This window comes from Octopus bimaculoides, chromosome 6 (genome assembly GCF_001194135.2).
Source record: "Octopus bimaculoides isolate UCB-OBI-ISO-001 chromosome 6, ASM119413v2, whole genome shotgun sequence".
Classification (NCBI taxonomy): Eukaryota; Metazoa; Mollusca; class Cephalopoda; order Octopoda; family Octopodidae; genus Octopus; species Octopus bimaculoides.
Genome location: NC_068986.1, coordinates 35,803,459 through 35,818,567, shown reverse-complemented (window position 1 = coordinate 35,818,567; position 15,109 = coordinate 35,803,459). Strand labels below are relative to the sequence as shown.

Here is a 15,109-nt window from a genome sequence, read left to right as displayed (position 1 = left end):
ATATATATATATAGATACAGTTGTGTGTCTGTCTGTCTGTCTGCGTGTTTGTATACACCTATACTAAAATCTATACATCGTTGTATCGAGGTCGACTTGGCCTTTCATCCTTTCGGGGTCGATTAAATAAGTACCAGTTACGCACTGGGGTCGATATAATTGACTTAATCCGTTTGTCTGCTCTTGTTTATCCTCTTCGTGTTTAGCCCCTTCTGGGTAGTAAAGAAATAAGAAACGTTAGCACGCCGGGCGAAATGCTTAGCGGTATTTTGTCTGTCTTTACGTTCTGAGTTCAAATTCCGCCGAGGTCGACTTCACCTTTCATCCTTTCAAGGTCGATAAATTAAGTACGAGCTGCGTGCTGGGGTCGATTTATTTGACTGCCCTCCCCCCTCCCTCAAAATTTCCGGACTTGTGCCTAGAGTAGAAAAGTATATACATACAAACATACATATACACATACTTTCATAAATTTGCATATATTCATATTTATTCACACACACATGTAGTGGGTCTGAAACTCTTTTTTTAAGAGTATTTCTCATTGATAAGAGAACGCTTCTGGCACTTGCTGTTGCGTAACTCTGTACATTGCGGAAATTTAATTAGAGATTGATTGAAATCGATATGTGAATGAGTGTGTGTCTAATCAATTACGCTGGATAATGCAAAATATTACATAATATTTATGTGGGACATATACATACATAGATCTATCATTTGCTAGGTCTTCTTCTATCTACGTACCCATATACACTGCTGCTAGTATGCTATGAGGGTTAAGACATTTACTAAATAAATATTATTTTACGCATGTCCCAGTTATCGACTTTTCTACTGCTATATTCTTGGCTAGAGCCAGACTGGTTGACACTCCGTCGGTTACGACGACGAGGGTTCCAGTTGACCCGATCAACTGAACAGCCTGCTCGTGAAATTAACGTGCAAGTAGCTGAGCACTCCACAGACACGTGTAACCTTAACGCATTCTCGGGGGAGATTCAGCGTGATACAGATTGTGACAAGGCCGACCCTTTGAAATACAGGCACAACATAAACAGCAAGATAGAGTGAAAGAAAGTTATGGTGAAAGAGTATAGCAGGGTTCACCACCATCCCCCTGCCAGAGCCTCGTGGAGCTTTAGGTGTTTGCGCTTAATAAACACTCACAACGCCCGGTCTGGGAATCGAAACCGCGATCCTACGACCGCGAGTCCGCCGCCCTAACCACTGGGCCATTGCACCTCCACGTTCAAACTAACATTTGGTATAGTGAAACAATGTAGAAGCATGTTACTTTTTATTTTTTGTCAGATTAATCCGTGTTCCAGCATAATATTACAGGCAATTCATTCGGTTTCTTTAGTGAAATCTGTTCTGCTATAAACGTTTGGCCCATGTCACTGGTACGAAAATAAATTCACCATTTCCTTCTAACAGTTTCAAAGACCCTAACAAATGTCATGGGTTTTGCCTTTTCTTGTCTGACAGAAATATGAGATCTTTTAAAACATTGTTAGACATATTTAACGAGGTTATACAACAAATGGAAGGCTGTCGATTTTAAAATAGTGCATTTTATTCCTTTCAATGGGGATGAAATATCTGTTAAATGATATCCACTCGTCACAATATTTTCGACAATCAGTCAAAATAGCGGAAATGCAGTATTAATTGAAGTAATGCTCACCATGTTTAAACAATCAGTCGGTTGCATGCTTGTCAAAGTCCTTTTGTCGCTAGCCCACATCAACGACACGCTCTCTTTCGTCAAAGCAGACCCTAAAGAGAGAAGTCATGGCATTGATGAGAGCGCGAATAGCGACGAAAGCACTTTGGAAAAGAAAACATAACCGATCGATTGTTTAACCAACATATTAAACAAACGATCAGTCAGGTGTATAGATATTCCACCAATTGACTAACAATTAAGATAGGCTATTGGACCAGTGCGTGTATTATTATTGGCGTAATTACCCACCCAAGACACAACAAAATTGTTTTCAATAGATGAATGAATTCACATAACGTATATTGTAAAGCAAATACGAAGACGATATACATACATACATATATACATACATATATAAAATTCTATTTTTATGTCTCAGAGTAGAAACGAGATTTTAGCTTACGTAATGCTATAGGCGGAAATGTTTAGAAATATAAGATATATGGAGAATCTTCTTCTTTCTACAATAAAGCCATGCATTTCTGAGAGAAAATTCTCACTGACAAAGCAACCACATCAAGACCGACTGCAACACAAACATAAAGATTAATACATTCCGATCTGACGAAACGTCAAGATATTCTTCTTTGGATTTAACCTACAACAAATAATACATAAAGCAGGATACAGAATGGAACTATCTTCACGATGTTCGTATATGATGAGATGCGATGGTGAAGGATGAATAAATTTATCTTACAAATATGTAATATTATAGATAGAAATTCTAAATTACACCAGCATCCTTTCCTACGGCACCTGTAGAAATTCTTGTATAGTTTGATCGCATGCGTGTACGTATGTGTTTGTGTGTGTGGTGTGTGGTTGTGTATATATTGTTTGCTGGGAGGTGGGCACTCGCTGGTTGCTGCTTCAGTAAAGCTTAAAATGTGTATTTTCGCAAGAAAACAATGGAATGTATTTCTTTCATAGCTTACCAACAAAAGATTCCCTATGTGTATGAGGTGGTGGTGATGGTGATGGAGTGGGACGAAAGTTCACATGTCTATTTCTATAATAAGCAACTGTTTGATTGATAATAAGAAATAAAATGTATTTCTTGACTTGAGTTATTTTGCACAGTAAACTTATTTCTTTGAAGACATTGCTTAGAAGTGTTATTTTGCAGTATTGTTTGAAGGATTCGTTGATAGGTGAAAAAACATTGTTGCTATTATTTTGATATAGGAACGAATAAGAAAACTGTAAACATTTCTAACGTATAAACATTGCGTAAAAGATATAGAAATGAAACGCAGTTCTTTCTTATCAGAGTCTGTTTTTTTATGGACTACAGCTAAATCCGCAGTTGCTGCTAGTTTCAGCCGCTTGATGTCAATCACTAAAAAGCCAAATCAGGCCGAAATCACGTGATCTGGTAGTCCGAGTGGCGGAAGTGGTGATAATTGTCTCGTACTATAGGCAGTGTTCCGGTATGGCTTATAGTTCAATAACCGAAACAAGCAAACGGGTAAAACAATAAAAATACTAAATGGTTACCTGAAAGGATATCAACAATCCGTTCAAATTCGTACGAAAATTGCAAAACATTTTACACACATTTATTTTAGCGGCACAATCTGAAAAGCTGTCTGGCTTGATAATTCACATACTGTATTTGAAAAAAGGCTTTTAACTTTCACAATTTGTCTTTTTATTACCATAATCTAAAGCAATATCACATGACGAACCATGGGGAATACTCTAAGTAACCGATTAACATGTAAGTCAAAACTCTCTCTCAAGTCGCCTCAGATATGCCCTTGAAAAACAAAACATATTGGATAGTGTAATCCTGAATTCCCAGCACATAAATGAAGAAGGAATGGTGAAGGTTAGTTTGTTTTTTGTCTTAAATTTGTTTGATCAGGGCAGACAATAGTCCATAATCAACTTGTCTGATATCCTAAGTACTTGTGAAAGATTACTTGTGAAAGTAATTGTCAGAGATTCACAACTGTCTTCGATAGTTAGGAGTTCGACTCCCGTCATATGTACTACCTTTCGTATTTATAAAGGCACTTAGCTCTGAAATAACCTGATTCACTTTGCTCTAATAATTTACATGTTTGCGGAAATGGAAACACTGTTAAATGAAAGTGTATTCCGTTAACCTGCAATGCTGAGTACAAGTTGTGGGAATTTATTAATATAGAAACGATATTTTAATTAATTCTTATTACATGCCCTCTTGAAATGGAAAAATAATTAACGTTATAGTTTATTCTTGTTAAGAAAACATGAGACAACCTCGAAATTGTATTTAATAAAAATCGAATGCAGTGGTAGATGACCCTATTCTTCGGTAGTAACCTTCATACTTTGCACGAAGTGTAAGTTTATGGTAATATCTTTATGATGCATTTCACAACCCATCCATCTTCCTTATTAATTTTGTTATTAACACTCAACGTACTTTAGAATCACTGGAGGCGCAATGGCCCAGTGGTTAAGGCAGCGGACTCGCGGTCATAGGATCGCGGTTTCGATTCCCAGACCGGGCGTTGTGAGTGTTTATTGAGCGAAAACACCTAAAGCTCCACGAGGCTCCGGCAGGGGATGGTGGCGAACCCTACTGTACTGTTTCACCATAACTTTCTCTTACTCCTGTTTCTGTTGTGCCTGTAATTCAAAGGGCCATCGTTGTCACACTGTGTCACTCTGAATATCCCCGAGAACTACGTTAAGGGTACACGTGTCTGTGGAGTACTCAGCCACTTGCACGTTAATTTCACGAGCAGGCTGTTCTGTTGAGCGGATCAACTGGAACCCTCGACGTCGTAAGCGACGGAGTGCCAACAACAACAACTTTAGAATCATTCTATTTAGTTATCTGTTACCATTAGTAAAAGCTTAGTAATAACATTCATTAACCATAGTTACATAGACTAATTCTGGTGTCGTGCACAATATTGTCTGCAAAATTCGAACTGATTCAGGCTGAATGCCAAACTTTACTACACTGATACAAAAGAAAGAGTTATTATTTGGCAAAATAATAAAGTGCGAGGCGGTTTTTGCTTTTGATGTTTTCGCTTTTACTGAGAATGTGTTCTCGAAGTAATTTATCTTAATGAGTGCCAACTGATTGTTGATTAGATATTTCTGGTATTTTTTCTGGCACACAGTAAGATATATTTCTTAAGAAATAATGATTATGTTGATCCATACTCAAATAGAAGAAAAAAATTAAAGAATAGAGGATGCGTTATGGTGAGGACGAGCAAATATGCTGGGTTCGTATAAGCTTTATCAACTTAATTAGCCTTTTCTACTACTCTTTACTTAATTAGAATTTGTCTTGTCATACCTCATTGTTGGCGTAAATGTAATTCAGAACTTTTAAAGATTGTCTCTGATTTTTAACGATGGAAAATAATAGGATTAATAACAAACATAGAAGTGGTAGGAATTGACCAGAGAATATTCTAAAAAGCCCACACAATGTAAATAATGAAGATACATATGCTATGAAACTCCCTTTTAATTTAAGCCTTTATTTAGATTTAGAATTAGGTCTAGTGTCTCAGTAACTTATGTGTACTGGTATCATTGCAGATTACAGCTATTAAGATGAAAGTTTTGGCTCTTTCTTTATCCTCAGAGTTAATTCTCACGCTTCAGGTTTTACATCAAGTTATTCTATTCGATCTCACATCATAATATTTATTCATGAAAGCTCTAATTTAATAAACAATTAAAATATAAAGAAAAACACAGAATAAAAGTGTAATCTTCCCCTTCGCTGGTTTGATAATAAATCTTTATCCTCTTACCAGTTGTGAAATGGAAGAAATCGATCTTTCGCTACGTACATTCAAAGGATTGACTATTCCTCTCAGTCTTTGCTTTCTCTAAGTTCTTAATGTAAAAATAAAATAAATAGACTGGGACATTTGAATGGCGGGTTAAAAGCTTTAGACTGAAGAAACATTTCAATAAGTTCAAAGTTTCCCACTGACACTGTCGTCCAAGGATCTTCTACGTGATCGCTCAGCAACTAGAAATAGCAGCCAAATCTTGGAAATCACTCTATTTCGTGCTTAAAAGAAAATTGCCAATAATATAATACAGTCCTACATACCAATAAAAAGATGGAACGCTCATAGCTGGAGTGTATTTTATCAAAGGTCTGCTCGATTAGAATGTCTTACAATGTATTGTTATTAGTTTCTTCTGATTACTTACCATTGTTTTGAGAGCAACTGCTAAAAAGTCATGGCAGAATGGTGAGAGCAGCGCACAAAATAATTTGCAATATTTAGCTAGGCTGAATACATCCTGAGTTCAAATTTCACGGACGTCAACTTTGTCTTTCATTCTTCCGAGATCAATTAAAATTAAGTACCGGATAGCGACTAATACTCCTCTCTCTCAAAATTGCCGACCTTGTGCCAAAATTCCAAAACAATTAGAAGAAGAAGAAGAAGAAGTGTTGCTGTCACATAAGTATCAGTGTGGACAAAGTAACTTGTATGATGATAACTCACTTTATGATTGGAGTATATAGTCCCATCAAATTTGATCTTTGGCTTTCATCCTTCTCGGTTTAACACCCTCAACAACAGTTTAATATTAGTATCAATATAATTGGTGACATTCTTTCTTTCAAAAGCTATACATGATATTATTATTATTATTATTATTATTATTGTTGTTGTTGTTGTTGTTGTTGTTGTTGTTATTATCATACAGTACTTTTTTAGAAAGTCGTAAAAATATCGGTCAGAAAATGTCACAGTCGATCATTCATTTTGAAAATGTTTTGACCTTTTCTTCATTTTTTTTTCTTTTTATTCCCCCATAATATTTTTACCTTTTATAGATTCTTTCTTTTTTAACTTTTTGTATGCTGTAGTTACAAATAATTTGGTATTGAAATATTTTGGAGAAATAGTGATACTTTCTCGATTCTATTTATGGTAACCTATAAATTGCTATTCATTCTCCAGTACAACTCAATATAACACGACAAAAAGAAGATCTTGGTCGTTTCTTTTGCCATTTCCAGCTCCACTTCTAACTGTGATTTGAATATATTAAGATGGCTGTTAAAAGCAAAACGTCAGTAGAAAATGTTGCTAGTGTTTTACAGCTGTATTATTTTTGTTCTGAATGTTTGCTGTATTTTCGTTCTTGATGTCGTCATCGATATTGACATCGTTTCTACCGCTACCACTGTTGCTGACGTTCATGTTGTTCTTGTCATTGTGAAGTATATAAAATGCATTTAAATGGAATATTCAAAACAAATAAGCTTTGAGGTTCTATAGAGATTTTTGATGTATGAATTGTAATGCATTTTTGCTGTGGGGGATTATTGTTTTGCTGTTATTTTTTTATTTCCTTTTTATGCTGCAATGCCTAGAGTAGTTTCAGAATAATCAGGCTTCAAGAGTTTGCTGCCTAATGCCTCAAAACAGCAGCTTATTGAAGTATTTCTCGATTAACCGTGAGATCGTTTTATTTTTTTTCCTTCTTCAAAGTTTAGACATTCTGTCTAACACTACTTGGATTGAGGTAGCTTTCTCGAATCGTTGTTGTCGCGGTGTATCTCACATAGGCTACCTACAATCCTCACCTTACGCATCAAGCTGTATAGCAACCAAACTGGAGACAGATTCAAGATCTTGGCAATTCCATAGCACAATTCAGCCACCTGAAGCTCAGAACTTCTGTCGTTTTTTTTGTTTTTATTGCGACTTTTCCTTCTCTTCTGTATCCCACGCAACTACTTCCAGCTTTGTGACATAAGTTTTAGCCCAAAAAATACTATCACAAAAGATTTTCATCTTGTATGTATGATTCACGCCAACAATAGGGCAAACAAAATATTTTGTAATACGTTGGTTAAGCTGGTTCTGATTTTAACATTTGGCGTTAAAATTGAAGACCAAAGATGGTGTCTATTTTCTTTTATATTTAAAATGTTCATTTTGCTAACTGGCTAATTTTCCATCAGCCTTTCTCTTTCTGCCTGTCCGCCTGTCTCTTGTATAAATACATATGTATATATAAAGAGAAGGGGAGAGGCAGAGGCAGAAAGATGTGCCCCAGGGTTCAGTTTTGTCCAAGAACACTCACCCTTTCGAAAATAAAATAAATACCCTTCATTTCTTTTAACTTTTCAAAATTATGCATCATCTACACAGAGCATAGACAGCACACACCAGGCAGGCCGACGATGATTACATGAAGAGAGACCTAGAATGTGTTCGCGAAGTGAACTAATTTTCCGCATAGTCAATCTTTTGTTTATCAACGTACACCTCTAGACACACATACTCATCTAGATTTTTATCTGTGCATAAGTACGCATGTATGGATCTACCTGCATTTAGATGATTGTGTATATATATATATATATATATATATATATGTGTGTGTTATATAAATATATATATATACATATATATGTGTGTGTGTGTGTGCATAATATATATATATATATATATATATATATATATATATGTATGTATGTATGTATGTATGTATGTATTTATATATGTACGTATAGATAGATGTATGTTTTCGTCTCAGCGCATACATGCCTCTATACCGACAATTCCCATTGGAGTAGCTTGTCAACTTTCGTATGAAATGTGTTTTTACGATACAGTATCATAACTGACAGTATCTTAACTTCGAATGTTAGTAGCTGTAAGATACTAGCACACAGGTTATAATTTCCCTCAGGAATTGATGCAACATCCTCAAACTGAACACTATGATTCTGTTATATCCTTATACTTTTGAATTCCGAATATATACGTAATATCTTGGCTTCTATTTCTGTTTCACTCCAGTATAATATATGATTGAGTTAATAGGAGTCGACTAATAGAATTCCAAAGTTTTAAGTGTTACTGACCTACCACTAACATGATTCTCGCATTTTTCTTATCATTTATAATTTTGATTTTCTTTTGAGAAAAGTATGCATGATATGTCATTATTCCTCATTTACATCACATACACATACACACACACCATGCACACATATGCACATATATATGCACATATGAATGCACATACGCATATATATATATATATATATATATATATATATATATATATATATATACAGAGATAGAGAGAGATGCATGCACATAGATAGAGGAATAGAGAGAGATGCATGCACATAGATAGAGGAATAGAGAGAGAGGGAGAAATGTTTGATATATATTTGTATATCTATAACCAAGATAACTGTAAAATCAGGATACATAAGCAAAAATGCATATTTTCAATAATTTTATTCAACTACAATAATAAATAACATTTTTGCCGTGGTTTTCATCTTTACTGTTGCAAAGTTTGATATGCTTTGTGAGATTCCGATGCAGTACTCCACACTTCCGTTAATTTGAGCACGTTCACTAATGATGCCTTCCTTCAGATGGTTCCTATCTCTAATTTTTATTGATTACTTCTTCTCCTTCATTATAATCCCACTAAAAGAAGCCAAAGGGATTAATATTTGGTGAGCGTGGAGCCTATCCCACGGGATATTAGCAATATTTCCCACGTATCCAGACGTTATGGTCAGCCTGACTGAGCATTCGTCGTGTGTGAATATAAAATTGAAGAAACTGGAGTCAACAAGGAGTACAGTTGGACAGTCATTTTTTAATCACTACAATTTTTTCACGCAACGTAGTTCTCCAAAAGTACAGGAATTTGATTATGCAATTGATTATTTGCATAACCAGATCTAATTTTGTTTCCCCATGTGATATTCTAGTGTTGTCTCCGTTAGTTTAAAATCTTCGACTTCAAGGCGATCGCCAATAAAGCAAAAATTATTCCTCGACCAGACGCTCCTTTCCCTAATTCCCACAAAATCTAAAAACTCTTTAGCAAACTTGAAACCATTTGACTTAAAATGAACACAAAACCTCTCTGTTTCAAGATCAACGGTCATAACAAGAAATTATATAAACACAAATTGCATCTATGCTTGTAAAAGTATTTATGTTGTTGTAGCTACGCAATTATATTAATTACACTTCTCTTCAATAAGCACCTCAACCCAGCAATCTATATATATATATATATATATATACACAAAATTAAGTATATATATATATATATATATATACACACACAAAATTAAGTATATATATATATACCTTGTTGGGTGGAGGTGCTTATCTTCCCCTTTGAACACATAAGGACACAGAAAATGTGTCATGGCCAACAAGAAACGGTGTTTACTAGGGGTAGATAGCAGTAACATTTTCCCTTTCATGGGACTGTCACATTAAGTTGACAACATACCGTCACTTTATATATATAATGCTCCAGCATAGCCACATCTGCATTGCTGAAACTATAGACGAGTATACATGCATATGAATCGACCCCAGTACTTAATTTTGGTAAGCCTAGTTCTTATTCCATTGATCACTTTATATATATGTATATGAGGGGAGAGAGAAAGAAAATATACATTTCTGTATGCGTAGCTGGGGACACACAGATTTATGTATGTATGTTTGTGTGTGAGTGTGTGTGTGTGTGTGTGTGTGTGTGTGTGTGTGTGTGTGTGTGTGTGTGTGTGTGTGTGTGTGTGTGTATTTATTTATTTATTTATACACACACATACAAAACAACTTACAAAACAACTTCGATATGTTTTCCTTTTCCCGCTCAGTAATGTCTACCACTAATAATTATAAACATCAAGGAAGCATTGATGTAGCAAAGACATACTACAAACGCTAATGCACAGATTTATCTTTTTGTTCGGTAATTAGGTTTCTCTTTCAAGTCTCTGTTTTCAGATCCTTCTGGGTATTGAGTTTGCTTATAACTCCTTAAGTGTCGTTAGCATAGAACAAAGAATGTATTGGAATCGAATCAAACCACAGTGGCGAACTATATTCCACTGCTCTCCGGTAATAGTTTAGATTAGCCTGTTACCCTCCTGGGTCAAGAATATTGTACAGATGTATGGTAGAAAACCATGAACTACTTGAGGTTGTTTCTCTTTGTTTTGTCCACCACATTTACTTTGTTCTTAATAATTTAAGAATAAAAATCTAATAATTTTATTTTCTTCTGTTTCTGTCTCTTCACAGATGTCTCTCAAAAATATATGGCATGACAGCTTTCAAAGAGCTGTGTCCATTTGCCAAGGAATTACATTCGCAGATTGTGACAGCCATAAAGGTAACATTGAATATATTTTATTATTTTCTCAACGACTATATTTAGAGATGTTTTTTTTTAAATTTGTCGTAGCTTCAGTGAAAAAAGATGTTCTCCAGCTACACTGAATTAATACTATTTGCACTGCAAAATCAAGTTAGTATCCAAATTATGCTTAACCATCTACCGTCGAGTAAAGTTGCTTATATGCCATTGGTTCGATATTCTTCTGACAGTGTTGGTTCGGTGACAGACTAATGCCCAGCATTTATTACATTAGTAACGTTGTCTTCAAATTATGTCGGGTTTAACTTCGCCTTTTATCCTCCCTACGTCGTAGTGTCCATCAGATAAGTTCTTGAACTTGATTCGATTTCACATGTGTGGGCTTTGTGATTAAGATAAAAATCATTATCACGGAAAATTCTAATACTTTATCTGACTAAAGTGCCAAACTAAATATCTTGCTAAATACATTTAGCCTCTTCTTTATGATTTCAATTCCTGCTTGTTGACAGATGCCTGAAAGCCAAGAATAAGTTCATATCAGAACGCGACTTCTAATCAGTTTGGATTGCCAGTTGTAATCAAATCAGTTTATTTATTATCCTTGAGGAAAGACGTAAAAATGTTATGCAAGTACAACATCGATTTTCCGGAACCTCTGGTTCCAAAGCCAATCCAGATAAACTGATTTTTTTTCCGAACCAGAGGTGATCTCATTCAAAATTAAACAAATATTAAATTTACTCAATTAAATGAAATGCAGGTAGTTGTACATTAGTATACATGATTACAAGTTTATTAATATTGTACTAGGTAATATTGTGCTTGGTACTGGTCCGTGAAAGAGACCAGTAAACTACTCTGGCAGCTGTTGGAACATGAATTTCCTGTTCATAATTTTTTGCGGATTAGAAGGGATTCCGGACTATCAATATCAGAAAGGTGGTATTGTACCTATACTATATTTATAATCGTGGAGGCGCAATGGCCCAGTGGTTAGGGCAGCGGACTCGCGGTCATAAGATCGTGGTTTCGATTCCCAGACCAGGCGTTGTGAGTGTTTATTGAGCGAAAACACCTAAAGCTCCACGAGGCTCCGGCAGGGGATGGTGGCGAACCCTGCTGTACTTTTTCACTACAACTTTCTCTCACTCTTACTTCCTGTTTCTGTTGTGCCTGTAATTGAAAGGGTCAGCCTTGTCACACTCTGTGTCACGCTGAATATCCCTGAGAACTACGTTAAGGGTACACGTGTCTGTGGAGTGCTCAACCACTTGCACGTTAATTTCACGAGCAGGCAGAAAGATGGTAACTTAGCATATATCTGCAGAAGCCGACTTGATCCTGAGGTGCTGTATGCTTCATGAAACAGCTTGTGATAGTGAATTATTTGTCATTTTCCTTTCCACCAATCAACCTAGTTATAATTCCATTTATTGAATAGGAGAAAAAAGCAAAAACCAATTGAGATGACATGTAACCTAAGCAGCGATCTTCTCTGTTAATTAGTTGCCAGAAAAATCTTCAACAATTTTTATATTTTGATTTATACATAAATAGATTTTTTTAAAAATATACGTAATCATTGGCAGGAAATTATGAAAGAAATATTGCTTGATATTTGTAGCAGTTGGTAGTTCGTTTTACGAGTAGATTATTTCAAAGAATTTCCACTAACCCCAAGAAATAAACGGCATGTCATTATACAAAAGAGGAATCTTTTCAGACATAAGTTGATTCGGTTGCGCCAATTTTAAATCGATTAATTTTGTCTGCCTCTATAACACAAAATCATTTCTAAAAATGATCGAATTTTTCAATTATATTGTGCATGGTGATAGTTGACGGTTTTTATTTTATTTTTCACTTTATTCATCTTCGCCTAAAATTCTTCATTAGTTTCTTCATTTTTCTTCTTCCTCCCTTTCTTTCCCGTCTACTTCTCTTTCTAATTCTCCTTCTTATTCTTCTATAATTTTCAACTTTAAAATATTTATAGCGTAATCCAAAAATTTCAAGATGAAAATATACCTATTGATTTTTCTACTTTCTTTTCAAATTTAATCTTTATCTTCAAAAGCAAAAGGCGTCAGTCGGAGAAAATTTCGAAAAACTTCATAATAGGTATTTTAAGGTTGTACACTCAATACAGAAATTGTAAGATTATACGGACACACACACGCACGCACGCACACATTCACACTCAAACACTCACACATTTATGTGTCAGTATATATAAATTATATATGTATATACTATTGCACACACAAGTACATTTACAAGATATACTTTTATGAACATATAAACTGTTTTAAATATATATATATATAGATAGATAGATTTATATTGATATGTATATAACTAAATATATATATATGATTAGATGTTGATAACTATATATATGATTTTTATTCATATAAGTTGTGTACATATATAATTATATACACGCACATGATTTTATGCATTTATATCCACACACACACACACACACACACACACATATATATATATATATATATATATCTCATCAGTTATACAGATAAGCACTTTATACGCACATACATATATATGTACATAGGCATATAGTTGTATTTGAAAATATCTTTTACATAATGAAATTTTGATTAAACTGATTTGGAATCGTCTCTGTTTTGGCCTGAAGTGTTTGTTATTTCATTTAATTTTGATGGCAGCTGACTCCATTAGAATATAATCGAAACTGCACGGTGCAATTATATAAATGACAATAACTTACATCTTCGTTAACATTTTTTATTGTCCTCTTTTTGATAATGTTCCATTTTTAGTAGCATTTCTACCATTAAAAATTCATTCCTGCATGCTCACTTGATGATTCCAATGGTATTGGTATTTGCTGCTTTTTTTTTCTTCTATTATTATTCATTATTCTGGAATGCTAATGAATCCGTATATTTAACGGAGGTCGTTATATGTTTTGTTGTAAGGAAAGGTTGCTAAACACGAATATCAATATGCTAATATTTGATTTCGACACGACCGAAAAAGCAGATATTCTGTGACGAATAACAGCGTAATATGATGTTTCTACTCCTTTCCTGAAGGCATTGCTTGAATAAGTAAACTGATAAGGTTGCGGCTGGCAATCCAAACTGATTAAAAGCTGCGTTTTCTTATGAATTTTTTTCTTGGCTCTTAGGTGTCTTTTAGCAAATGTACTTAAGAGAATGTACTAATATCCTTCATATATTTGATGAAGAAAAACAGCAGACTTTGGACTGCAGGAGCTATGTATCAGCCTAATCGATTTCAATACATTTCTCGAACTTAATCTACGGTTCTTGATTGAATGAAAAGTAGGATCGATCACTCTGGGATTCGACTAAATACCACAAGGCATTTAATCGAATGATTTATTTTTTTTGTCAATTCACCTACTTTTTCCCCATTTTCTTTTCTTTTCTTTCCTTTTTCTTCCTTTTTCTCTTCTCCTACCTACCTTACTTTTTCTTCTTCCTCTTTTCCTTTTTGTATCTTTTACATCTTCATTTACCTTTTTTTTTCTCTTCTTACACTTATTTTTCTTCCGACAGTTGTACTGAGATGCGCTGCGCCCCACCACTCTAGGATTCTTTATACCCATTAGCTTGCATAGTTTTTCATTCACACGTTGTGTATATCCGTCAATAACATCAGTGTAGTAAGTTGAATGCATTAATATATTATTATTATGCCATACGTACTCTTTCCTAATACTTTCCGGCAGATACGAATGAGAATATGTTAATCGATGTTATATCTCGCCAATGGGTAACAACTTCGTTCCGTTGAATATGTTCATAATGCTCTCGATTTATTAGAGTAAAGCGACTTTGGGACAGCCGTTGTTTCGACATCTTTGCATCTTCTCAGCTTCTGACTTCTGACTAATGAATCTAATAGGAGTTTTTGTCTCTTGTTCATATATTCATCAAAAGAGTTCTTTACTGATGACTTTGGTGGGTGAACGGGTGAACAGAAAGAATATAGAAAAGGACAATCAAATTCATTTTCACACAGGCATGTGCCGATTCAAGGCTACAGAAATATACACATGGTCAATATTTCGTGCACTAGAATCGAATCCAAAATGTCGTGCTTACGAAGTAAAATTTCTCACCACTTAGCCATTGGTTCTCTCTTTCTCTCTCTCTCTCTCTCTCTCTCTCTCTCTCTCTCTATATATATATATATATATAT

At 34.7% G+C, this 15,109-nt stretch overlaps 1 protein-coding gene across 2 annotated transcripts in view; it reads left to right on the top strand.

Moving 5' to 3' along the window:
* LOC106870527 (BAI1-associated protein 3) overlaps positions 1 to 15,109 on the top strand; it is a 1,007,871-nt gene that overhangs the window by 851,842 nt on the left and 140,920 nt on the right. For both annotated transcript variants that reach the window (XM_052968680.1, XM_052968681.1), the window contains exon 17: positions 10,816 to 10,906. In XM_052968680.1, coding sequence (XP_052824640.1) covers positions 10,816 to 10,906 — 91 coding nt within the window. The remainder of the gene's footprint in view (positions 1 to 10,815; positions 10,907 to 15,109) is intronic.